Here is a 27,936-nt window from a genome sequence, read left to right as displayed (position 1 = left end):
GAGATCCAATGGAGGGTGTGCAGCAGGCCCGGGAGATCCCACACCTTGTGTGGCCACAAAAGATGGGCCTGGGGTATAACTGCAAACCATACTATTAGCATCTACCCCCAGGGACAGGCTCAGATCTTCCCAAGAAGAAAGGCATCTGCCATTCACTCCATTGTAAAAGCACTTCTTCGATATTAAGGGTGAACTAAGTGCTTTACTGATCTTTTATGTATGTGGACTCCAGCACATATGAAAGACAGCAGAGTAGAGTGGTTAACACGACTGTCTTGAGCGTTAGACTGCAAGAGTTTGCATCTTAGCTTTACCACTTACTGCTTGAGTGACCGTGTGTTACTTAACTTCTCTATGGCTCAGTTTCCCCATCTGCAAAATGGGGATGATAATAGTACCTACCTCATTGGGTTTCTGAGGAGATTAAGTGAGCTAATATGTATAAACTTCTTAGAATAGTGTCTGGCATAAGTGATCCTATAAGTGAGCTTTCAGTGATTATAGCTTTTACACCAAAAAAGAATCATCCCATTTCATAGCTTTTGCATCCACATCTCCTTTAGCTATTAATTGCAGCATGATATGGAATGAGCTGCACTCACAGAGGAGATATTCTGAATGGTGGGAGGCAGTGTACATGGAGGAGGTCAGGGCTGTGAGCAGAGGGACATTTTGCTGGGGATGGTGATGTGATCTTACACATCATTTATCTTTTATCCCCATTTCTCTCTCTGTGTGTGTGTGTGTGTGTGTGTGTGTGTGTGTGTGTGTGTGAGAGAGAGAGAGAGAGAGAGAGAGAGAGAGAGAGAGAGAGAGAGAGAGAGAGAAAGAGAGAGGGACTTTCATTATAGGGTTTAGGTAAGTGAATGTAAATCCTGCTTTTGGTGAAGATTGATATAATTATGAAGATGCTCAGAGATGAGACCCCTTTGGCCTGGTGTCCCAGAAACATGTACATTTTAGAGGACTTGCTTTGAGGATAACAGACACATCGGAAAGGATCGCTGGACAGACCCACTGGACAGAAGTTGCCCTTGTGCAGTTGGTTTGAACAATGGAGATAATTGACTGTTTTTCAGGAAGGTTTTAGTTTATTTGTAAATTTTGCACTTTTTTTTCTTCCAGCAATTTCTTTGACAGTGTTATTTTTCTGTTGGGTTTCTTTGAGTTCAATTTACCTGTAATCTGTAAACATTTCTTCTATCAACAACCTGCTCCACAATTGACCTAACTCTTCAGAATTACACAGCCTTTGCTTAAACTACTTCCAATGTATAATCTACAATTTCCATGTATAATTTATAATTTTCAGTATTCTATAATCCAGGAGATGATTCTACTCCACTCAGCCTAATGGATGAACATTACAGTCCTCACTTTTCAAAAAGTTGACGGAGACAATATGAAAATTTCTATGAACCTTTCTGTTCTATAGAATTACTTTAAATTTAAGAAGTTTAGCCTGTTAGCTGAATTGTGTTTTAGAAGAATTGAAACACTAGGCATGGTGTTAGAAAGAGTAATGCTTTCTTCTTGTTTTCATGCCATTTTTAATTTAAAGGAATAGTAGTATATAGTATACAACACTTCGATATAATTGATGTAATTTCCCATATTTTAAATGGTTCAGGCTGGGAGTTTAAGGAAAGAAGCCACATGAATCAGTGAGAAGCCATAACCTTCCAGGGTTTCTTCTGGCTGATTATTGACTAATGCACAAATTGATGTATCTCAGCTGAGCTGCAATGCCAAGGGCAAGCATGGTATGATATCGATAGATGCTCTGGACCTGTGGATCTCACCTTTTCTTGGTTATGAACCTCTTTAAGAATCAGGAGGACGTTGTGGACATGCTTCTCAGAAAATGACACAAAGCTTGGCATAGAATTCTGGAGAGTGTACACGAACTCCCTGAATTTTCTGTCGAATCCCTGCTTCCCCACTGGAGTTCACTGAACACAGGGAGGCTTCCTCTCACTAGGCTTGACCACCCTTTTGATTTTTTTAATGACAGTGAGTTGGACATTTCTGGAGACCAGGAAAAAAAGACTGGTCAGAGGATTTTTATGATACAATAAGAAATATGCGTATTGGTCTTTGTCCACAGTTCCTAGCACACAGCTCTTAAAACCCTTGGAAATTCCAGAATGATGAGAGTGTCTTATATGCTAATGGGATGGTTGGTGGTTGGGGGAATAATAGCTTCAGGATGGGAGCTGGTTGCCAGAAAAACCAAGGCATGTTTAGAGTAGTGGAACTTTCAGCCCTACCCTGCAACTTTCAGAGGGAAGAGGGGCTGAGAGATGCATTAATCACCAGTGGCCAATAATTTAATCAGTTGTGCCTATGTAATGAAACCTCCATAAAGTCTCCTAAACAATAGTGTTTGAAGAGCCTCTTGGTTGGTGAACACATCAAGGTACTGGGCAGGTGGAGCACCTGGAGAAGGCATCGAAGATCTGTGCTCCTTCCCCCATACCTGGCCCTCTGCATCTCTTCCATTTGACTGTTCCTGAGTTGCATCCCTTGTAATAAACTGGTCCCAGTAAGTAAAGCACTTTCCTGAGTTCTGTGAGCTGTTCTAGCAAATTATTGAACCTGAGGAAGGGATCATGGGAACCCTTGATTGATAGGTCAGGGGTGCAACCGGCAACCTGGGATTTAAACTTGGCATCTGAAGTGGGGGCAGTCTAGGTGGGGTCTGCACTAACCCTACATAGCTAGTGGCAGAATTGATTTGAATTGTAGGACACTCAGTTGATGTGTGGAGAGTTAGAGAATTGGTTGGAATGGGGGGAAAAGCCCACACATTTGGTGTCAGAAGTGTGAGTAAAAACAGTTCAGAATTTTGCCCTCCCTTTAAGAGTTATATACAGTGTTCCACAGTTATTGAAAGTACAGGCTCAACTATCTACACACTGTCTGCTGCCATTGGGTTCCTTTGGATGTTCCTGTGTACTTTAGATACACTCCATTTTAGTTGAAGCTTGTTTGGATCTACCTCTACTCCCTAAAAACTTCTCTCTTTATCAAAATTAACAAGTATCTCCTCACTTCACATCCACTAGGAGAGCTACAATCAAGAAGATAGTTGATAACAAGCATTTTTGAGGATGTAGAGAAAACCCTCTTACACTGAGGGTGGGAATGTAAAACGGTGCTGTCACTTTGGAAAACAGCCTAGCAATTCCTCAAAAGGTTAAATATAGAGTGGCCACATGACCCAGAAATTCTGTTCCTAAATATGTACCCAAGAGAAATGAAAATGTATGTCCACACAAAAACTTGTACAGGTAAAACTAGAAGCATTATTCATAATAGCCAAAATGTGGAAACACCCAAATGTTCATCAACCAATGAATGGATATTTAAAATGTAGTATATCTATACAATAACTATTAGTCAGCAATAAAAAGAAACTAAGTGCTGGTGCATCCTACAACTTGGATGAGCCCTGAAAACAATATGCTAAGTGAAAGAAGCCAGTCACAAAAGACCATATATTCTATGATTCCATTTATATGACATGTCCAGAGTAGGGAAATCCATAGAGACAGAAAGCAGATCAGTGGTGCCAGGGTCTGGGGCTAGGGGGAAAGGGGGAGTGACAGTTAACAGGTATGGAGTTCCTTGTTGAGGTGAGAAAAATGTTCTAAAGTTGATTGTAGGAATGATGATTGTACAACTATGTGAATATACTAAAAGCTATTGAATTGTATACTTGAAATGGGTTAACTGTGTGGTGTATTAACTGAATCTCAATAAATCTGTTCTGAAAAAAAGAATATAGACTCTGGACACAAGCTGCCTGTGTTAAAATCACCCTGGCAGCTCTGGTGTCCCGAGACAAGGATTTGGGTGCAAGTACTGTATTTGAGAAGGTGTCCTAGGCAGTGTGGTCAGGACTTAGGGAAGTGAGACAGGAGAGGAAGGAAAGCCAGTAGAGGAGGCATTCATGAATGAGTTACTGTTGGGGGCAACTGGGGCTCCTTCCTACTGCCCCCTCCATAAGGCTATGGAGACCGCAATTCAGAATGGTACCCCCCAAGCGATGAGAAAGCTATGTTGTTTCTGAGTGCTGACTTCCATGCTTCTAACCAGAGAAAGCCCCCAGACAGGGGGAGAGCTACACAGAGACAGAGACAGACAGACACAGAGACAGACATGCAGGTACTTGAGGCAGGAAGCAGAGGGCACAAGAACTGTTCCCCAAACCTACAGGTGAACTAGTCCAGAATGACTGAGCGAACATGGGCTGAACATAGACAGTGTGCTGATGGGAGTGTTCCTTAATCTCTCTGGCCCTCAGCTCCCTCATCCTTTATATGGGGGAAAGAATAGCTCTTGTCTCATAAGGGTGATATGGGGATTGATGAGTTCATGTATCTGCAATATTTCAACAGTCAAAAATACTCATCTTGAATCTTTCTCTATTTTTTGAACTTCTGACTTACCACGATCATTCCTCTTCTGCATGAGCTTCTAACAAGACAGAGAAGAAATCCATCTATTATAAGTTTCAAAAAGAAATAGAACCACTTCCGAGAACAGTCTTCTAATTAGGCCCCCTTTGTGTTTGATCAGCTTTGAATGGCTGCCTTTTGAAATACACCATATGCTTTGTTAGTGCATTATATGCCCATCCCGGCAAGCAACTCTATGATCTTTCTCATTCTTGCTGTTCTATTTTATGGAAACTGTTGGTGGGATTCAAGTGAGAGCGGTTCGTCACAGTACTCTGTTGTGTTTTCCTTTGTGTCTCCTATTTTCCCAAAGCTGTATTCTGAGGACATTAGACCCTGGGGAGCTTTCTTTTTGTGAAACTTCTGCAGTCTAGGGGTTGAAGCCGGTGGCTGCAATCCCAGGCAATTCTGAGCTCTACTTCTGTCAAAGGCATTTACACTCAATGTGTTTCATTGCTCAGGGATGATTGAAACAGCCCAGTTGGTGAACAGCCAGGGGGAAATAGGGTTAAAAAACAACAACAACAACAACTATGTTACATGAGCTCAACCTGTCATGATTAAAACTCAGTGCAGAGATTTATTCACTGAAGCAAATGTCTCTGGATTGTTTCAGGCTGTGACTCTTCAATTAACCTGACATTTCACAAGTCCAGAAGTGCCATGGATGAACTCTTTACTTCGCTTCGGGATATTGCTGGAGCTCGAAATCTCATGAAACAGTTTAAATCTGTATATGTTCCTGGAAATCATACCCACCAGGCAAGTACATATGTTTTAAAGTAACCATCTAATCTGTGTTGTGTTTTTAGTATTCAGAGACTGAAAGAAAAGTTTCCATTTTAACCTCTCTAAAATGAAGGATTTGTTCAAGATGAAATCCAAGGCCCTTGTAGTCCAGAGTTCTGGGTTCCCCTGAATCTGAAAGCTTCCTAGTTTATTTGTATTTCAGGCTTGATGCAGTGAGATGAGCACTGGATTACGGGTCAGCACTGCTTTATAACTGCCCCAGAGCAAGTCCCTAAGCACCAGACGTGGGGTGACCTTAGTGCCCAAGTTTCTGGATCTAAGAGTAGGGAAATTACCTAATAACGTTATGGCAAGGAAAAAAGAAGTTGATGCCAGCAAAAACGTTTGTTATTTAAAATGCCCCCACCACTTTATTAGGAGAGTAGGGGAACCTTGAAAGGATGTTTTGACCAGGGAGTAGGAAGATGGTATGAGAATCCAAGATTGAAGGGGTAATTGCTCTATCAAAACTCAGTGGAGTGAGGTGCGGGGGAGGCACGTGGAGGCACGTGGAGGCACGGAAAGACCCAAAGGGAAGATGAAGGGGTGAAGAAACGCTGGAGCCATCGAGGCTGGGCAGTCTCTGTTGGACAAGGAAGAGACAATCCTCAGGTTCCTGGTGGCCAGAGGTGAGCTTTCAAGGAAGAACAGATGTTTCTGACAGAAAAGATCATTAGGTTTTGCTGTGGAGTGTGTGAAGGAATCTTCTCTTTCATCTCCCCATGAAATAGTCAGTAAAATTCGCTCCATTTGCTAAGGCTTTTTGGAGAGCTGTAAGAGGGGACTATGACAAAGTGAGGGGTTCAACTTGAGGGTGCTGACTCTCTAAGGTGGGCATGTAGACAACAGCTAAGGTTACCTGCTACAGCCTAGCAAAATCCAGATTCTTCCTCCCATATATTTGTATAGTAGCTGATACTTGAAGAGTCCCCTACATTTGGTTTTCCCTTTGATCCTCATGACAAGTAGGCCAGAGAGGTATTCTCATCCCGAAACCCAGGAAGCAGACACACAGGTGGGCCAGGGCCTGACGCCAGGTCTTTGCCGCCAACCCAAAACCAATATCCCCGCTTGCTGCACTGCGGTTCTCCTGGAGGGTCTAGAAATAATGACCAATAGTGCTGATCTCAGATACTGAAATCACCCACCAAGACACAAAAGACCTTAGAAATTGGCACTCAACTTAGTAATATAAATTCCCATCTTTTGTTCAATGATCTGAGAACATCACTACCACGAAATACAGATAAAATCACTCAGATAATTAATCAGTTGTAGTTTTGTCATTAAAAAATTACCAATCTTGGGCTTCCCTGGTGGCGCAGTGGTTGAGAATCCGCCTGCCGATGCAGGGGACACGTGTTCGTGCCCCGGTCCGGGAAGATCCCACATGCTGCGCAGCGGTTGGGCCCGTGAGCCATGGCCGCTGAGCCTGCGCGTCCGGAGCCTGTGCTCCGCAACGGGAGAGGCCACAACAGTGAGAGGCCCACGTACCACAAAAAAAAAAAAAAAAAATTACCAATCTTAAATATGGCGGTATGGACTGGTCCTAGAAGATGTGATAGAACTGTTGATATATGATGAAATTTAGACCAAAGGATATCAAGAAGCAAGTGGCTGCTATCATTGGCAAAGGGAAGATAAACCACTAAATTAATGAGGTCTTTCAGTTTTTGTTTTTTGTTTGTTTGTTTTTGCAGTACGTGGGCCTCTCACTGTTGTGGCCTCTCCCGTTGCGGAGCACAGGCTCCGGACACGCAGGCTCAGCGGCCATGGCTCATGGGCCCAGCCGCTCCGTGGCATGTGGGTTCTTCCCGGACCGGGGCCCGAACCCGTGTCCCCTGCATCGGCAGGCGGACTCTCAACTACTGCGCCACCAGGGAAGCCCTTTTTCAGTTTTATGATCATCATGGTGACTAATTTGGCCACCTTCACATAAACATGTATTAGCTATAAATCTTGGGCATAATAAGGACAATGATAATTTTCCTAGACTTTATCTCCCTGCTACCAACACAGTTTCTCCAGACCTCAGAACCCTGTCTGAGCAGCCATTGCCTTTGGAAAATGAACTTTCCCTGGTTGCATACACTTCCCTTACAGTGAGTCAGTAACATCAACTCATTCACCCAAAATCCTAAATGTCAGTGAGTGGAAGTGAGGACAATGCAGGGAGTATATGTGTATCTTGAGGGGATTAAATAATAATTGTACAGACACTTAGTGAAATGCTGTACAACCAATAAAATGACTGGGATCTAAATACACTTGGCAAGGGCTGTTTTTGGATCCTTTTCCTGGGCTCTGCTTGGAGAATTCAGAATAAAACAGGGGTTCATGTTCTATTGGGTGTAGATGTAGATTATTCTGTAAAGCATTATTCTATTTTTGTTTAAAAATAAAAATTACATGGGTGTATATATTTAATAAGTCTAACATTTTAGGAAAATTTTATAATGGCTATGTGTGGGGAACAGAAAGGGTTAGGTGGACAGGGAGGAACTCTGGCTTCTTGCTTTATATTTACATATGTAGAGGAAGAATTTTTGATGGGATTATGGATAATTTTTACCTGTTTGCGTTTTTCAACACTTTTTGAACTTAAAGAAGTTTTCAGGACTTCCCTTGTGGTGCAATGGTTAAGAATCCACCTGCCAATGCAGTGGACGCAGGTTTGAACCCTGGTCCGGGTAGATCCCACATGCCGTGGAGCAACTGAGCCCACGCACCGCAACTACTGAGCCCATGTGCCACAACTACTGAAGTCCGCACGCCTAGAGCCCATGCTCCGCAATGAGAAGCCACCGCAATGGGACGCCTGCGCACCACAGCGAAGAGTAGCCCCCCCTTGCTGCAGCTAGAGAAAGCCCATGCACAGCAACGAAGACCTAATGCAGCCAAATAAATAAATACTTACATACATACATACATACATACATACATAGATTTATTTTTTTTAAAAAGAAGACGTTTTCAATCACAGATGGAAGCCCCTTGAGGACAGGGATTTTGATCTGGTTTGTCCATTGCCATATTTTCAGTACCTAGAGTGGTATCTTGCACATAGTGGATATTTGATAAATATTTGTTGGGTGCATCTTAAATGTGCTACATATATTTTTATCATATGTTGGAGGATTTGTTGGGACAAAAATGTGTATAGGTAGAAAACAACAAATGTCCAGAGTAGAAACAGAGTCCAGCTGTGTTTAACTTTGAAGATGGACCTCGGCCGGGCAACTTTCTATCTATCCATTCTCCCAATTTGGTCCTCAGCTCCAGGAAAAAGTTGCGCTTTCTATCTAGCTCCATGCTGTTCCTACACAGAATCTAGCTGGATGTTCCGGGCTCCCTGGGACACCCAGAAAAGCACTAGACCAGGTCTGCCTGGGGACTTCTGCTGTTGCTGTGACCAGTGCTGTGTATCCGGCTCTCTCCCCTGGATCTCAGAGCTCCTACCAGCCCCAGCCTCCCTCCCAGGGTACCTCTCTCCTGCTCCAATGCAAATGAGTTGACTCTTAGAGCCACTCCTGTTTGCACTCCTAGCTTGAGGCACTTCTTATTTAACCTCCATCCTTCAGCCCTTTAGGAAAATGTGTCCGTCACAGCTCAGATGCAGAAAGCAGACACCACTCTCGTCATTTTAAGGAGGACATGATTCCATGCAAGAAATTAAGTACCTATAAAATCTTGAAAGAGCTAGAGGAGTGGGATCTAGACTAGGTCTCCAGAAGTGAGCCCAGAACATCACCACACCCATGGCCCTCCAAGGGAACTAGTACCTCTGCCACAGCCAGGAGAGTGAGCGCGATGGGGCTCATGAGGCTGCCACTGAAGCTCTTTATTTGCAGGACACACCACCAAAGCTGGAAACAGCTTCTGGGTTTGCTCACCACGGTAAATGCAGAGCCCAGCACAATGCTTGCCACCTAGGGGTGGGTGGCTAGGTGGATGGATGGGTGGATCCTGGACTGTGGGTCTTATCCAGAAAGGCATTTCTTATGTTCTTAATTCTTAGTGAGAGGCAGGTTAGCATGTACGTTAACAGCAACATTTGGGTTCATAGCCCAGGTCTGCTCCCTACTAACTGTGTAACCTTAGGCAAATTACTTCACCTCTCTGTGCCTAGTTCCTCTTATGTAAGTAGGAGATAACAGTAGTAGCTCCTTCATAAAAGTGCTCTGAATAATATAGATAAAGCTCTCAGGATAGGAGCTGACACACAGACAGCACTATGTAAGCATTGTCTCTAACAGCTGTAGTAAAGGACAAAATAGACCTTCTCTTTGTCCTCTTTCGTAGCATTTCATCATTTCCTTTATTAGGAGATGGGCTGCACAGAAAGGGAGTCATTCTTAAGCTGACTGTCCTGTTAGCTGTGGCATTTGGTCAGAGTCTACTGCTGACACCCCTTCGTTTGGAAAAGTCATGTTTGTCCATCGACTCTGTTGACCGGAAACATAAGCCCCAGTTTTGCCTGTGCAGCAAGTCTTCTTATGCTTTCATTTCTTACTACAAATGTTCCAGTTTAATGGGAGGCTTAACCTCCTTCCTAAATGTCAGTGTTTGATGTGCTGCTGTTTCTCAGATGACTCAGGGCAATGAGCTTATGAGCCCTTTCAGACAAAATATTGCACGGCTCTTGCATGACGGGTTTTGGCAGAAGTCTCAAAGTGCTGTGCTTCCCTGGAGGAAACTTCCCACAGATGCACACTGTCCTCTGTGCTTCCGGCATGTTGAACCAGAGCCTTTAGAACCAGCAGGGCCCAAGGAGACCTGATTCATCTTGTGCCCGGTGAAATAAGCACTCTGAACGGTCTGTAGGCCCAGTCTCTTCATCAACATCAACAATCCCCAGCTCTGGCCACCAGCTGGTCTTTTCCAAGCACTAAGCTCTGTTCTTCCTTCTGATTCTATCTACCTAACCCTAGACCTGCTAGCATCCATTTTGAAAGGCTCTGCGTGAGATAGGGCTATGCTGGGGGCCAGGAAATTTGGCTCTGTCCTGTAGTCTAACTTATAACTGCCTGTGTGAATTCAAGCAAATTAATTTAATAGCTTTGGGCTTTATTTCCTCATATTGAAGTTGAAGGGACTTTAATCAAAAATTTTTTTTAAGTAATCTGCTTCTGGTTTGAAGGATGGATGGATGGATGAACAGATAGACAAATGAACCACTTTTTTAATCTGCAGCACAAGCCATTTTCCTGAAGAAGATGAAAGGAGAGAAAAAATCAGTCATACTGCAGCAAAAAATAAAAATAAATAAGCCATGGAGTAGTCAAAGCCAAGACCAGTTTTGAACAAATGTTTTTCTGTACAATCTTGGATTGAAATAAAATAAATACTCTCAGTACGAATCTAGATCTCCTGAGAACTTGGTTGTTCAGAGTCGGTTTTGCAAAAAAGAAAGAAGCATCTGCAGTAGGAGGACCAACAGAAATCCTGGCTGCACCAACACCAACCAGCAAAGCCGAGGTCAGCAGCACGACTCTTGGGGGTGTGATTGTGGCAACAACTCCAGTTTTCTTGGAAACGGGTATCCTAGGCCAGGGCTCCACAAACTATTTGGCACCAGGGACCAGTTTCATGGCAGACAGTTTTTCCACAGCAAGGCAGGGTGGGGGGCGGTGGTGGCTCAGGCAGTAACGCGAGCGATGGGGGGCAGCAGATGACGCATGGCTGGCCCGCCGCCCGGTTCCTCACAGACCTAGGACTGGTACCGGTCCGCGTCCCGGGTGTTGGGGACCCCTGTCCTAGGCCATCTTTAAGGTGCGCCAATTCAAGAAGCTGTTGGAGTTAGATTAGTTTCTCAAAATGGTCTCTGACTTATGTGTAATGTCATCAACTGTTGCTATGCTCAACACCTTTCTTCAAGAGTTGGAATCAGGTCAATAAGAACCTTCTAGATGTAATCATATACCGCAAAAGAGTAACCAGAGACATAGAAACAAGTATTTTATTTTTCATATTTTGATTAACTCTGGTATATTAAAAGCCCAGTTTGTTCGGGAACAGATATTGATCATTTAAAGAAAAAAAGAGTTTCTGATTTTTTTTTTTTGAAACTTCATCTGTTTCATGTGTAACAGTCATGGGGGCTCTCATTAGGCTCTACCAAACCTTCAAGCTAACCTCATGAGACTGTCATACAGGGCCACATTGTGATTTTCATTGCCCTAAGCACTTTTGCCTTCATGGCCCACTTCCTATGTTAAAATCTCTCTCTATATATATATTTATGTGAAGAAATATTTATTAAATATTATAATAAAAATTATATATAAATATATTTATTTGAATACATTTCTTGAATATATTCATATTCTTATATTTACACATATGCAATTATATATATAATTATATTATAGTTTCATTGATATAGAGACAAATATATTAATATTATATATCAAAACATTACCTTTGACCTAAAAGTTCATTTTTTTCTTCTCATTTTAAAAGAAATGAATGCATTTTCATGGGTCACTAACTGTCCTGTGGGCCCTAGGCATCGTGCATTCTGTGCCTAGTAGATAAGTCATCTCTGTGGTCATCGCCCCCATTTGCATCCGTCTGCCCAGGACAGGAACATAGCTCGCGGTAGGGAGCAGCGGGCATTTTTCTCCTCTCAAGTAGTTCTTGTGGCCACCATGAAGCAGTCCATGCAGCTACCCAGGAGCTGTTCGGTTTGCTTCTGAAGTGACAGCTGAGCAGTGAGGGAACTAGACTCAAATGGAGGGAAGGGTAAGGGCAGGAGTCCTCTGGCTTAAAACCCTCATATCCTATCAGAGCCAATTTCTCTGAAAGAACTCCACTTCCAGCATTCCTCCAAGGGCCATGGCCAATTACACAAGAGTCATCATACTCAAGAGAAGCCCAAAGCCCTGGCTTTCTGTCCAGTATTTATAGTTCTCCCAGTCTAATGCAATTTACTAAGAAGGGGTCATTTTTATCATAAGCAATCTTGCCTGGCTAGAGTTTGACATTCTTCCCTTATCAGGTTTCCAGGGAAACAGAGCTAGAAAGTTAACCAAAGGTCAGATTCTTATGTAGAAGGGAAGAGAGGTTTAATAATCCTTTGCCTACAACAAGCAACCTGCCAGTTATTAAGGAAATAGTTATATTAATGTTTCAATCCAGACTTTACGGTGTGTCTGTGGCAGAGACGATGCTATACATGTTCCCCAAATTCCGTTTCCTTTTCCTTCTGGCATAGTCAGACCACATTTTCCAAATTCTCTTTCAGGTAAATGTAGGTTTGTGACTAATTCTGGCCAACGAACAATGGGCAGAAGTAATACAGATCACTTTCAGGCTGAGCCCATAAAATCTCTCTGGAAATCCTCCATACTCCCTCTCTTTCATCCTCTGCTGATGAGATGCAAAAGCTTCATTGTGGGATTCCAGTGCCCTAGGGACTGGTGGGGCTACTCAATAGCAGGAACCTGGGTGTCTGAATGATTGTGCAGGCCCTACACTGTAGGGCACAGACCCCTTACTGCCAGCACACACTGGATGTGGTATAAGCGAGAAATAAGGATGAATTTGTCTGTGTTTTTAATTCCTTTCCTTCCCCCATGAAAGATGAACTGACAGTGAATGTTTGATTAGGAAAATTAAATTACTCTGGTTAACACTCTTATGTAGACAAACTACACGACTTATCTCCCCTCTGGTCCTTTTTAACATGTAAGGAAAACTTTGAGCAGGGCACTAGGGCAAGACATCTGTCTCCCCATCACCACCCTCTATGGTCCTTTGCTGAGAAGTGGGTAGCTTCTGGCTGAATAGAAAATTCCATGACAATTAGAGGATCCTTATCTAAGAAGCTACTACTGCCAAAAGCTATTCATTTCAATCAGATTTCAGTGACATGATTTGGGGCAGAAAAAAATCCAAACGAAGTGAGGAAGGAGCCAAAAGTTCTCATGATTAAAACCCTAATTGGGAAAACCAAGAAATGTGTTTGCTAAGAAGTCACGAGACTAGTACTGCTTTGTACCTAAGAAAGTCTTTTCCCAAATTGTGCTTTTTAAATGGACAATGTTATTTAGTTGTTCTGTGCTTAGTCGTTTTAAAGAAGAATTTAGAGGACTTTTTTCATATCATATTTAAGTGGCAAAACCTATCAACATCTCCTTTTCTTTTGGCTGTACCACGCGGCTTGCAGGATCTTAGTTCCGCAACCGGGCATCGAACCCAGGCCCCAGCAGTGAAAGTGCCAAGTCCTAACCACTGGACTGCCAGGGAATGCCCTTCTTTTTTATTTTTTAATTTTTATTTATTTATTTTTATTTATTTATTTTTTTTTTGCGGTACACGGGCCTCTCACTGTTGTGGCCTTCCCCTTTGCGGAGCACAGGCTCCGGACGCGCAGGCTCAGTGGTCATGGCTCATGGGCCCAGCCGCTCCGCGGCATGTGGGATCCTCCCAGACCCGGGCACAAACCCGTGTTCCCTGCATTGGCAGGCGGACTCTCAACCACTGCGCCACCAGGGAAGCCCTGTAGTGGTGTTTTAACTGTGCTTTTTAAAAAAGGGATATAGTGAAAAGGCTTCCTCCCACTTTTGTCCCTTGTCCGGTCCCCCACTCCATGGTCACTGCTCATGGTGATTCTGTATACCACACCAGAGGTTTGTTTGTTTGTTTGTTTTTTTAACATCTTTATTGGCGTATAATTGCTTTACAAGGGTGTGTTGGTTTCTGCTTTACAACAAAGTGAATCAGTTATACATATACATATGTTCCCATATCTCTTCCTTCTTGTGTCTCCCTCCCTCCCACCCCTCTAGGTAGTCACAAAGCACCGAGCTGATCTCCCTGTGCTGTGCAGCTGCTTCCTACTAGCTATCTGTCAGAGTTTATTTTTTGCATGTTTCAGCAAATGCAAACTTTCATATTCCCTTTGGCACATTTTACACAAACGCCCATCAAACACACTGTTCCTCACCTTGCTTCTTCCACTCATGATTTATTCTGCACCTTGCTTTTTACCATCAGCACAGAGCTTCCCTCTTCGCTTCCATAGCATTCCTTCGTGTGGATGTATCCCATTTATGAAACAGCTCCCTACTGATGGGCACATGAGTTTCTAATCTTTTGCTATTATAAACAAAAAAACAGCCCTTTGTGGATCTCATTTGCATATATTAGCATATTTGTAGGATAAATTCCTAGATGTGGAATTGCTAGGTCAGATGCATTTGTAACTTTGATAGATATTGCCAGATTACTCTCTACACTGATTGTAACAATTTACACTCCCACCAGCAGTATATGAGCGTGTCTGTTTCCCCACAGCCTCATCAAAAACGTGTATTTTCAAACCTCTGTATTTTTGCCTGTATGATAAATTTTTAAAATCTATGTTGGTATTAGGAAGGTTGACTCACAGTTTTTGGTTTTTTCAATTTCTGTGTTATCGGTGTCTCTGCCCAGTGCTTTCCCTTTCGTGAGCATTTGCCTGTGAGATCTCTGGGCACGCAATGGTCTATTTGACTAATAAGAGCTGCACCCTCAACATAACAGCTGCTATTTCTCCCTGCATCTTATCCTTGATAAATGCACCAGTTACCTTCTAGCTAAATGACTGTTTATGATTTTGATGGTTTATACCCTGCTTTATTTCTAAGGTATTTCAAGTAAGAAAGGTGGAATAAGGGGGAAATAAGAGTAAAAAATGACTACGAAAAGAAAGATGAAGCCAGAGGTGAAGTTAACATACCAAATATCCTCAACACTGGCTAGAGGCCGGTAACAGATTTGGCCAGTGCAAAGACAGAAACAGTTCATGACATCTCTACAGTGCTGTCATAGCCTGGCTTTCCTGAGCCTGTAATAGATACAGCAGAGTGCTTTGAGGGAAGACGCTCCTCTTCCTTCACCCTTCATGCCCAAACTGGGCTGCTGAACATATCTGGAGCAGCCCAGGTAGCAACAGGACTGGGAGGAAGGTGGTCCAGCCGATGCGAAAGGAAGGAGAGAGGAAAAGCTTGGTAGCAAGGAGGTCCAAGGAAAGAGGTGGGGAACATGCTTGGAATATACACTGGTCAGAGGCAGCTGCCTCCGAATACTACCTAAATGTGGAGAGATTTAGCACCATTTACCAAACTGTAGTTGCTGTAAATTCACATCAGCTTAATTCTACTGAAATTCTCACAGTTCACATGGCTTGCTTTCTCTAAGCCCTGACCTTGGTCAGATTTCTTTTGGCATCTTGGCTGCTTTTTCTGGCCAGTTTGTACTTGGAGTTGACCTCTCTAAAAGACGGAGGGATTGCTTTGGACTTGGATAGTGACAATACATTGTAAGAAAACATTCGGGATCCTAGCAGAAGGGAGCATAATTCTAAGAATGTTTAGGAGATTGTCTTCCTGTCTATATCAGCTGACAATACTTTGCTTTTCAGTATACTTCATGCAAAAAATTGTCACTTTAAATCTAGGTTGAAAAATTAGCCATACTAGGATTATAGCTCTGGTGAGAGGCATTTGCTTGTGGAAAGGAGTGTGAGGAACAAAAAATAGTGCTAGTGTAGTGGGATAAAAATTTCCCCCCAAAACCAATGTTGTTATATTGTCTTTTCACACACAGCATCACAGCCATTGCTAGGTATCAGAATAAACTGGTTTTGCTTCGTTTGGTGCAGAGAAAGCTACCCTTTCTCTAGGCAAATCAAACAAACCCTTTTACTTACAGCACAATGTTTTGTCTTTCCAGGCATCCTATAAGCCATTGTTGAAGCAGGTTGTGGAGGAAATATTTAATCCCGAGAGGCCAGATCCCGTTGACATTGAACACATGTCTTCAGGCCTCACTGATCTCCTTAAAACTGGATTCAGCATGTTCATGAAGGTAAAGTAACCATGACGAGATAATCCTGAGTGTAATGCTATCTTTGCTGGGCTTGAAAATGCTGGCACCCCCTTAACCCTGGCGAGTACCACAAAGGAGAACGTCCAGTATTTGCCCTTTCTGAAATCGGGTACAATCTTCATTTAACTTTCGGTTATAAGCAGCCTGACCTTCCAGCCTCATACAGCTTCTCTTGACCTAAGCATTATGATCTTTTCTGATCAATAGGTAAGGACACAAGCCCTCCAGGGTAGCACTATTGAAAACTTCCCTCATGGCCCACATTTTCACTTACCAGGAATCCACATACCATTCACAGATCTTAGTGGTAGCCTGGTGCTCTTAATTCTAGAACTTATTATGTGGGATAATGAGTAACTCTGCTCAGTTGTATAACTAGCATCACCCCAAAATCCATTTGAAAATGACTTTTATTTTGGCTTAGCAGACTCCTGGGTGACAAGCATGAGAATTTCCCTGGCTAGTATTAAGGGTAGGTCAAAATTACTGAACAGCCTTTGCAGTGGAGATGAAAGGAGGAAAAGTACACAAATGTGATCTATTTTTAACCCACTATAAAGTTTCTAAATTTAAAAAGATCTAAACAAGATTACAAGCTGACCTCCTCCTCTATGCCAGGATTTCAGTTGTAATAACTCTTGGAAATAACAGAATGTTTTGCCAGCTTCAAAGCATCTTTGAAACCATGAATTAATCTGCATAGAAGATCTGGCCTTTCAGAGTTCAATAAATGCATGTGCCAGGAAAACTGGTGCACTCCAAAAGCCGGAGGACGGAAGCCAATCAGACTCTAAACCAAGCAGTAAACGGCTGGAATGGACACCCAGTCTCCTTCCCAATGTTCCCAATTATCATCAGCTTCTGATGAAACGCGCGGGTGGTGCATTTTCCCTCTGGTTTTTTTTTTTTTTCCTTTTTAAATAATGCAGCACAGTTCAGCTTCTCAAAAGTGTTCACGGGCTCCCATGTTACCTGTCAGCCCAGGGTTGTTCAGCAGCCCTTCACGGTGGCTAGTCTGTACAAAAGCTTCCAGGCTAGAGGTGGTCTCTGACCTTCCCCACCCAAGCACGCTATTCCTTCGTTCATAAGCTTGGACTTAACCTTGGAGAGAGACTAAAATAACAAGAGTGGACTTTCCTGCCCTGATCCGTCAAGTCTGAGGACGGCTCATTTTGTCCTTTCCCAGTCAGGCTGCTGCGTCCATGGTCGGGCCAAGGGCACACGTGGAGGCTCGAACCTGTCTGCACTCTGCTTACTGCAGGAGTTTCTAATTTGCAAGGAGGCACGGTGTCAGTGAGAGGAGGCCTTAACTCGCTCTTAGGCCAGTGATGTTCTGCGGAAAGAACTGTGTCCTGGCAAAAGGGTTCTGTGACCAAGTATGTCTGGGAACCCCTGGGATAAAGAGAAAATTAACCTGAAATTCTTTGCTGAGATTTCACAGTGCCTTTAATGTGCTAATGGACTTTACAACTCTCTGGAGGCCAACATAGACCGTCTGTTGTAGGAGGACTGTCCACTTGCATTTTCCATCACTGTTCCATGAACCGTGAGACATCACATTTTTAAATTACCCTTTTAAACTATACGGAGTGTTTTCTGCAGCTCTTCTTGCCTTCGGAAGCTTCACTGTCCTAAGGGGAGCTTTGCCTGAGAGGATGTTTAGAACCGTCCTGGGCCAGCACTGGACTGCTGTGTTTCTCTCCATTCAAATCCCTGGAGTTAGAGCTCATGAAGAGATGCCCCCGCCCCTGGAGACTGATCTCAAAGAGAGATTTCCATGTAATGGATTTAAGAAAAAGGAATGTGTGTTCTTCCAGCAGCTGTCAGGATCCACTCCTCTGCCCGCGGCTGCCGGGCCTCTGCTCTCAGCAGTCAAGGGCTCTCATCTGTCTGAAGGGGGTGGAAGAGTCTTGGTGGGCTGGCCCAGTGGCCCTCCTCACCCCAGCAGCCCAAGAGAGAATCATTTTGTTCCATTTCTACATGGGCCTCCGTGGCCAGCTCTTCCCATCATTCCACAGAACTTGGCAAGGAAAGTTACCTCTGGCCCATGTGTTCAAAGTTTAAACAAAATTGGGATAAATGGAAAAAGGAACTGTAGGGCTTTGAGGACCTAACAGTGACTTCTCAAAGACGGAGGTCTTTGAGATGGGGGGTGACGCCGTCAGGAGAGGGTGTCTTCTATGTTGGTTTAAGGCCAGTGGAAAGAAGAGGATGTGGATAGAAGAGACGGAGCCTCTCATGGCCACGGCCATTCACCAGTCTCCCCGGTCCTGTTCTCTGATGCTTTTCACTACCAAAGTCAAACAGCTAACCTGTGGTCAGATGTACCAGGGAATCAGTCATTCTCATATTCAAACCTCACAACAACCCTTTCATTATCCCTGCTTTACCCGTGGGGAAACTGAGGCTCAGAAAGCTTAAGCAGTAGATGTGAACTTCCAGAAGGCCAAAATTGGGCCATCCTCCCCTCCATTCTCAGGTGTTTTCCAAACAGCACACAGGAAATGGGACAACAGGATTTGTTCCCAGGTCAGTCTTATTCCAAAGCCTGCACTCTTAACCACAACATTTCTTGGCGCCAGGATGCTGCCAGGTATTTTCTTGGAAGTAAAATATTCATGTGCCATTAATTCTTTTCTTCCTGATGACTCATTAGCACAGGTGCTTTCCCTCTCCAGTACCTATGCAGCTCCTCAGTCAACTCCACGCCCGAACTGGTCATCAAGACACAGCCCATGTGAGGGAGTTCTCCCGGGGTCATCTGCTGTTACGCTGTCTGCTTCTCTGGGACTTGGTCCCAGGACTCACTGGCAGTACAGCCCCAGGAGAAGAAATTTGCACAGTGGTATAAACTGCTTCCACACACTGCATCTTCATTCTGTATCAGCAGCCAACAGCCATTGCTTTCCTGCCACTTGCTGCCCTGCTCTTTGCCTCTGGGACCCGCTTTCCCCCCTTCTCACTCAAGACCCACTGATGCTGTGCCTGAAAGGAACAGACAGAGCCTGATGAAATAAAGGTGTCCACGTGGGCTCCTTCTGTGCTTGGGGTACTGTCGTCCAAATGGGAGAGCTGTAGGGCTGGAAAGGGAGCTGAGCTGCTCGTCTGTCCCCATCCTGTCTGTGGACTCACAGATGGTTTCACAGGTGACTTTGGCTCAGAGTCACCAGAGGCAGCATCTGTAGCCTACAGCGGGGAGTGAGAAGCCAGCAGGAAATGTTCTGGGAAAGAGACCAGCAGACATTACCACAGAGTATACTGGGGGTCCCCATGACGGTGATAGGAAAAACATAGGAGAGGGTTTTCCAGGCCCCAGTGTCTCGTCAGGGCTCTGTACCTTTTGTGCGCACTTCTGTGACTGCACTTATTCCTTGCTTTATCATTATATGTGTTAGGTATCTTTCTCCAGACTAGCGTGTTCTAACTGAATGGCTTGATCCACGGCACATCAGTGGATCCAGATCTCAGTTCAATGGGTTTTAATCAGCACTTCTTAACGAAGAAAAATAGAACAGGCTAGCAACGTGAAACCAAATAACTGAGTCACACATACATACACACTTGTGATTTAAATGAATTTCTTGCTGTCGGCCACAATCAAAAGGAGGTGAAAGCTATGGCTGTAAGAAAGGAGGGCTGGGCTTCCCTGGTGGCGCAGTGGTTGAGAATCCGCCTGCCGATGCAGGGGACACGGGTTCGTGCCCCGGCCCGGGAAGATCCCACATGCCGCGGAGCAGCTGGGCCCGTGAGCCATGGCCGCTGAGCCTGCGCGTCCGGAGCCTGTGCTCCGCAACGGGAGAGGCCACGGCAGTGAGAGGCCCGCGTACCGCAAAAAAAAAAAAAAAAAGAAAGGAGGGCTGATCTGGGTCTCATTCTTTCCTGCATCCTCAGCATGGGGCACCTGCATGGGCCTTACACACAGCAGGCACCCGCTAAACGTTGGGAGTGGCCCTGTGAGGGCGCCCGTTCAGAGAGCAGCTTCAGTCAGTGGTTCCTCTTGCCAGCTTACTGCCCTTAAGCCGAAGCTACGTTTCAACAACTTCACGAGGGAGAGAAGGCAGCAGCCAGGCCAGTCAACTCCAGTGACCCTCACAGTATTCCCTGACCCTCCTTTGTAGCAGCGACTAAGCAAGGCGAAGCCAGTCACTGTTCTGTCATTATGTCACCCCAGAGAAGCAGCGACCCACGGGCTCCCACTCACCGCCCAGCAGTGCCCTGCTGGGGGAGACGACGGAAGCCCACCTCGCCTCTGTCAGAGAAACGTGGTGGGCTCGTCTTCTGTCCACAGACGGCATGGAAATCTGTTTCTTCCACCTTCTTTGTCTCTCTGGGGAAGAGAACAGAAGCAAAGAGGCTGGTTTTGTAGTGTGAGGATTCAAGGGAGCCAGCAGGAGAAATGTCCTAACAGCGTTAGGTAGGAGGGTGAGTGTTGTCAGGGGAGGTTTTGGGGATCACTTTTCTATTCCATATCTCTCACTTTTCTGTTTGCTTTTGTAAATAATAGAAGGCCATCTAGTATATGCTCTGTTAACACCACTCACCTCCTTCTACTGCTCATGTTTGTTCACAAGAGGCAATAGGGAGTGCTGGTAACATCCGGAGTCAGATAGTCTGGGCTAGAACTCGAGCTCCCGCACTTACCAGCTGTGTGACCATGGGTATGTCACTTAAGCCCTCTGTGCCTAAGTTGCCTCATCGGTAAAATGCGGATGATAATAGTACCTACTTTACAGGACTGTGGTGAGGATTAAATGAGTTCATACATACAGAGGATTCCCAGCAGTACCTGGCCTACAGGAAGTGCTAAGTATGTACTTGCTATTTTTATTTTCCAAGTTCGTGATCCTGGCCAGACTGTGGCTCTTGAGAAAAGAGCCACCTTGAGTGTCTTTGTATTGCTGTACAGAGCCCGTGTGTGGGCATTTGGTGCATACAGATGAACTGCTGAGTGAACAAATGAATCACACAGAAGAGAACTGACACCTTCCCCCAAAGTCACAAGCATTTCCTGTCTCACTGCCGACTTGCTCTTGCTAAGAGACGTGGACTTTCTCTGCCTGTGGGCAGCCATGTTTATACGGCTGTGTGGTGTTTTTCCAGACCCCCTTTCTCTTCTATCCTATGAGTCCAGCCTTTATGTCCTCGGTCTCAGAGGACACAGACCCTCCCTCCTGGAGCAAGGTGTGGGAGCCGGTGAAATTCTGTGCCCGTGCCGTGACAAAATGGCTCAAGGGTAGAGAGGCCAGCTGGGCTAGACCCTGGCCACCTGGCACGGACGCAGAAGCCCAAAACAACTCAGACCCCAGACTCCACCAGGAGCACTTCAGAAGCTCCGCCTCTGCCCCGCAAGAGCTCCTCAGTCGGCCCCAGTGCTGTAGGGAGGCCTCGGAAGTGGCTCACAGAAATCAACCCTATTGATGTAATAAATGTCCGCAGACAGTGAAAGTTAGTAAAAATGCCTGTGTGTCCAAGATTCTCTGCCTCAAATAAACCCTGTGTGAGAGGGAAGTCAAGGCAGCTGTATTTTGCCCTTACTAAAGTCGGAACCTCATTTGCGTCAGGCTGCAACTTGTTAAAGTCACTTTCTTTTCATTGCTTTAGCTTGCTTTCCTGTATAAATCAGACTCTCCACAGGAGTCTCTCATTCCCCGCCCAACCCGTTCTGGTTATCAAGCGGTACGTAAGAAGCCATGTCAAAACACTGGCGTAAAATATTATCAGTCATTTATTTTGTTCATGTATCTGCTTTCTGGGCAGAGCTCAGCAGAGAAGAATTCGCCTCCAAGATGGTCCACTCCCACGGTCAGCAGGTTGATGCTGATCATCAGCTGGTAGCTCAACCTGGCCTGAGTCCTCGACAGGACTCAGTTCCGCTCCACACAGGCCTCTCCACGTAGCCTGAGCTTCCTCACAGCATCCCAGGGACAAGCATCCTAAGAGAGATTGCCAGGTGGGAAGCCTCAGAAGCCACAGGGCATCACTCCTCAGTATTCTGTTGGTTGAGGCAGTCACAAATGCCCACCTGGATTCAAGGGGAGGGATACACTGTCTTCCTATTAAAAAGGGAACCAGAGCATGAGGGACAGAAAATATCGCTGAGGCCACTTTTGGAAAATGCAGTCCGCACTTTACCTCAATGTAGGATTGGCTGTCCGGCCTATCAAGGGCAGTGTTTGGCTGATTCTAGGAGTTTTCCCTTCAATCTAGAGGACAGAAAATGTACTCATGCTTCTGATCTGCTTTCAAAATAAGTGAGCCCAGAAAGGCTTTGATGATGAAAGGCATGCCTGCTATTTGCCCACAATCATTTTAAATAATATAATCTAAGGAAAAAAAACAAAAACAAAAAACCTTTCTGAATGATGAGCTGTAGGACTTTGCTCTCCCAAGTTCGCCCCATCAGGCCCTGTCAAGGAAAGCAGGCAGGCCGGGGGCAGAGCTGGGTGCCCACGAGATCATTCTTCCTACAGTTCTGAGCAAGTGTTTGGAGTCAGCTCAGCGCACTCCTCCACCAGAGGCTAGACTTGTGGTTAGCCACATGGAGCTGTGGGCTTCAAAGGGCGGTGCCCTGGGGGGAGGGGGACTATCAACCTGGAGAGAAACAGCTTTGACAGAACCTCACATTTTTTAAAAAGTCAAGTCTTCTCTCCAAATGCCTGTGCATGGAGCACCTTGATCCCTGTAGAGAAAAGCTTGATAGTGATCTAATAAATAAATCGAACCATACCTTACCACTCTCACAATTTAATTTAAAATGAGCATGTCTAATAGGCAGCACTTTGAAAATACGTTTCTGGAATTTGTGGTTTGGATTTCAGTCTCCTGAAAATAATATATTTTATATCTACTCCATGTGTCTGGACTCCAACTTGTTTTGACTAAAGGACTGGATTCGTCAAGATGTTTTCTCTGCTGGAACTGCTGTGAGGGCCGTGGGTTGTATCTAATGAACTTACACAAGGCCCTTTTACCTCCTTTTAAGAGCATTGTTAAACTTTGTGTTGTTGTTGTTCCATTCCTTATATGGCTGTGCTTAATTGGAAAAAAATAAAAGATTTATGAAAAACACTCAAAGAAGACCCAGTGCTTGCCTCTGGGCCCTTAGTATGAGTTCCTGTGAGAGCTCCATGGCCTTAGGCAGCAATAGAAAAAGGCCCACAAGGAGAGTGGGCACAACTGCTCAGGGTAGCCATAAAGTGCTGGAGGTGGTGAGGGGGTAAGAGTTGAAACACTTCAGTGGCAATTAAGCTGCCACCAGGTTGCATGAACTTCATCGAAGAAAGTCCTCATTATGAGGACTGAGGGGTCCTCTCCAGGAACCTAAGGGCAGCAATGCGGTGAGCCTCAGGAAGGATTGGGCCCGAGATCTAGAAAACCATCAGGAAACCAGACAGTTCTTGAAGGCTTGCTGTGGCCTGCAGAAGATGCCTAGAACAGCCCTAGCATTGTGTACATACTCTGTAAATAGGAGTTGAGTGAATGGCTGGAGAGCTATGCCACAGCTTTTGGTGCTTCTTAAGAGCTCAGCTTTGACTGGGCCTCATCTGTCTTAGGTCAAGTCTTGATTCCCAGGGAAAGGTCTCGAGTTGGCCCAGCGTGGGGCCCATTCCTGAACCATTCAGTTGAAGTTGGGGGGCATGATCACACCGTAGTTACATGGCTGCCAGGAGCCCACTCCATGGCCATGGGGATGGAGGAGACTTCATGTGTGGGCAGGACAGATACCTACAGATGCGTCTACAGCAGTGGTGAAGGATGCTGTAAGGATAAAGGGCAAAAATGATGAGCCTCAGGTGCAATTTGATGTCAGATCCTTGGACTATGAAAGCTGGACATGCCTGGAGGTCATCTAGTCCAGCTCCTCATTGTTTGCACAAGAAAAATGAGCCTCAGAGATGAACTGTTGGCTTAGGTCCATTATACTTTATGGCATTTCTGACAAGAGGAAAACATCTCAGCATATGATGTTTGTTGATTAAATCAGCACAAGTCTTGGAATCTGTTTGCAATACTATTTATAACCGTTGTTTATATTTTCTTCTTCTTAATTATGCTACGTACTGTGGTTTGATTTTGTCTAACATTCGCTAAATATGATCCATAAGTTCTAGTGAGATGGATTTTGGTAGGAATCATTAAACAAAAACTTGGTTTTGGCAGGCTACGAACTTTGTTTGCCTGTGAGCAATTATCAAGAGCCTCTTGTGTGCTAGTCACTGTTGTGGGTAAGGAAAATACAGAGACAAACTAGCCATCCTACCTTCCATGGTATAGCTTACATTGGAGAGCTTACAGTTTGTTAGGGAGATGGACAAGAACATTGAGGGTTGAGGGGATGAGAGATAAGTGGTATCTGGGTGGGGTGTGAGGACACAGAGAAGGGGGAGCTCAGTGGGAGTCAGAGGAGCTCAATGTGTCCAACCAGTAGGAGTGAGGAACAAAGTGATGAAATGCCGGGCTACATGAAAGGAATTCCAGGTAGCTCCAAATGGCTAAGAGCAGCCTGTAAAGAGTGGAAGAAGGTAAGATAGAGAAATAAGCAGAAGGCAGATCACGAAGGGCTGGAGGCTTGACATTTGACCAAAAACAATGAGGTTCCATGGAATGTTTTTTAGGAATATATAACCAGTGTATATGTTATAAAGATCACCTGGAAGCACTGAGAGAGGGGGGAACATGGCCAGACTAGCATCAGGTTGGGGAGAGAAGGTGAGAAGATGAGAGTTGGGGTGAGGTAGGGGCCGAGGGAATGAGGGCAGTGATGCAGCACCAGTGGATCCCACAGGACCGGGCATTGATGGGATGTGGAAGTAAATGAGAGAACTTTGTCCAGGGTCAGTCACCCAGTCAGGGATGGCTGGATGGCAGGTGTTAATATTCTCTCTGACTTGGAAGCAGGAATGGAGAAGAAAATAACTTGCAGTTTAGAGTTTAGGTGCCTGTGAGACAGCTTTGCAGCTCAGCAGAGCCTGGGGCCACTGGCCCATGTGAGGCCCAGACCATGGACAGGATAGGGCCACCCAGGGATGGTGTTTGGGAGAAAAGGCCCAAGCAGTCGGGAACATAGTACATGATGGGGCAGGTCAAGCAAGAGGAGAATCCATGAGGAAGGAGAGAAACTGAGAGGGCTTAGAAAGCAGAGAGGGTTGGGGAGGAATTTCTGGAAAGCGGAAGCCATCCACTGCAGCAAATGCAACAGGAAGGCTGAACTAATGGCAGAGTGACTCTGGCAGATGGCAGCCTTTGCGATGAGATTAAATAAAGATCCACGAGGAACCTGGTAATTGGCTGATATTGCTGAAGAACTAAAAGTACAGAGCTTTAAGAGATGAAAGCTAGTAAAAATACTTTCAGTTTGAAGAATCTGTTTATAAATGAGAGCATGTGGAATGTATCCCACTCTGGTATGAGACAGACCTAGATCTCTGTCTCAACCCTACAGCTTATGAATTGGAAAACTTGGGACAAGTTACTTCGCCTCTCTAAGCCTCACTGTCTCTGTCTGTAAAATGGAGCTTCTACCTACTTCATAGAGTCTAAGATTGTGCAGAGTAATGCTTGCCCCACCCCCTGCTTTATTTTCCTCCACAACACTTATCACCTTCTTCACTTACCAATTTACTTTTGTATTTTGTCACTCTCCCCAACGAAAATATAAACTCTGCGCAGCCGGGAGTCTTCTCGGGTTCATTCACTGCGGAGTCCCCAGTGCCTAGAGCAGTGTCTGGCCCATCGTAGTTGCTCAATAAATATTTGTGGACTGGATGAATAAATGAGTAAAAAGTTGTGCTAGACATGAAGTGTTTGGCGGCAGTGGCAGTGCTGTTACTACCTCCTGTTGGGAGAAAAGCCATTACCAAGCCACCTTCAAAGTCATCATGGCGGCTCTCAGGGCCCAGTGCCCTTTGGACCAACGCTCCCATTACGCTGTCTCCTTCCCAAGAGGCCCGGCCCATCGTTGGAGGGTGTGGACGTGACCCTTGCCTGTGCTGGGGACAAGTAAGTCACACATGTAGAGAAACAGATTGGAGGAGAGTCAGCAGCCGGGTTCCTGGAATGCCTGGAGAACTCCAGAGAAACGCGGAGCAGAGGAAACCCTTCTCATAGAAACCAGTAAGGACATCAAAGAGCGCTCTCGGGGCCACAGCTGCAGAGAAGGTGTCGGCAGCCCCTGCTTCAAAGGCTGGATGGATGGTGGGGAGAAACTATCTTCTCTGACCAGAACCCGATGTCTTAAAATCCCAGCCGGTGAAGGTTTAGAAAGTGAAAGAAAGAGCAGTGAGTCTGTCTTGCTTTATTAATCTGTGTGTTTGTGACGGCAGTAATGACGCTTAAATCTTTCATCATCAAAGTGCCTTACACCATGAACCCACATACAAATGGGCCTCAGCCGAATGTGGCAGATTATAAGGAATGTGTTATTCTGATGGAAAAGACTGGAAAGACTCCACTTCCCAATAGCCTGCCGATTTGACATGTCCTAAAAGGAAATCTGGTATCAAAACATAAATCTAAACAGAAACCAAAATAGCAAACAGCAACATACATTAATGGGGCCCGTTAATTTGTACCACCATCAACATTCCCTCAATTCGTTGGCCAAAGGGTATTGTTCTTTGTTGTTGCTGTTCATTTCTTTTTTCCTTTTCATCTTTCAATACATCCTTCCAAGATTCTCACAGTGTACTTCAGAGTCCAGAGTCTCTTATGGAAAGCATATGTCTTTGGGAACATACTGTACCACTTGAAGTTCTGGAGCCAGTTGTTATATCTGTCCCAGCATTAAGTGAGAAACAATTGTTCGTAGGGTTGGAAGGAACCTCGGTTAGTTACTCAGCCAGGAAGACCCTCACGTAAAGCAAAGAGAGAGTGTCTAAAAGATCTCGAAGAGAAGAAGAATATCTCCAGTTAACCTGTGGACCTCATTCATTCATTCATTCATTTTATTCATGCAACATTTGTTGAAAGTTTACCATGAGCTAGCTCTATGCTCAGACCCCAAAATACCAAGATAAATATGATCAATCCCTACCCTCCAGTAGCTTACAGTCTAGGAGAGGAGATAGGCAGGTCTATCAAGGTCACAGTCCAGTGTGACAAGGCCAAGGCAGAGGTATCTGTCAGATTCGGGTCATGGGGCAGGAGTTGAGAGGTGGTTAGGGAGAAGTTTTTAGAGGCAAGGGTGCCTTTTAAAGAGAGTAAAAAGGAAGGAGGTAAAGAAGGGGAGGCAGGGGTACTTTACACAGAGGAAACTGTCCATGCCACATAAAACAAGATGATGCAGTTGGTGCTCTAACTGTTTAATAACTGGAATGTCATGGGCACAGACAGGCCAAAACCCACTGGTGTGGTCCCAACCAATGCCTGTGGGCTGAAGATCTTTCCTACTAATATGGACAAATCCCCAGGGTATATGACTGAGCAAAACTAAATCTGATATCGAGTGGCTAGAAGTCAAGATGGCAGTTACCCCTTGGTGAGGTAGTGACACGAACGGGGCCTGAGTGGGGATCCAGAGTGCTGGCTTTCTGTTTCCTTATCTGGTCTGGTCACAAGGAGATGAAAATAGAGGCATGAAGCAAAGCCATGAGAGAAGAGCCTTATATACTGAATTGAGGAGTCCAAACTTTATCCTCAGAGTTAGGAGACTCCCCGGAAAGAATGTGAGCTTGTGATGGAGCTGAGGGGTGTTTAAGAGTGTGGCCTCTGCAGTTTGGCCCCTGGCTCCAAGGTTTAGTCACAACGTGTAAACTTCAGTCTCTCCATCTGTAAAATACGCCAATGATTGTATTTGCCTCCTAAGGATTTT

General features: G+C 45.0%; 1 protein-coding gene across 2 annotated transcripts in view; it reads left to right on the top strand.

Annotated features, from left to right (window-relative positions):
* The window catches only part of SCFD2 (sec1 family domain containing 2), a 400,215-nt gene that overhangs the window by 357,859 nt on the left and 14,420 nt on the right, over positions 1 to 27,936 (top strand). Inside the window, exons 6-7 of one of the 2 annotated variants that reach the window (XM_059065766.2) lie at positions 5,080 to 5,225; positions 15,972 to 16,106. In XM_059065766.2, coding sequence (XP_058921749.1) covers positions 5,080 to 5,225; positions 15,972 to 16,106 — 281 coding nt within the window. Of the gene's footprint in view, positions 1 to 5,079; positions 5,226 to 10,445; positions 10,545 to 15,971; positions 16,107 to 27,936 lie in introns of those variants that run through there. The other variant, XM_067036078.1, reaches the window with a different exon arrangement.

This window comes from Kogia breviceps, chromosome 6 (genome assembly GCF_026419965.1).
Source record: "Kogia breviceps isolate mKogBre1 chromosome 6, mKogBre1 haplotype 1, whole genome shotgun sequence".
NCBI classification, from domain to species: Eukaryota; Metazoa; Chordata; class Mammalia; order Artiodactyla; family Physeteridae; genus Kogia; species Kogia breviceps.
The sequence above is the reverse complement of the archived record's forward strand: the minus strand, read 5'-3'. Positions and strand labels throughout refer to the sequence as shown.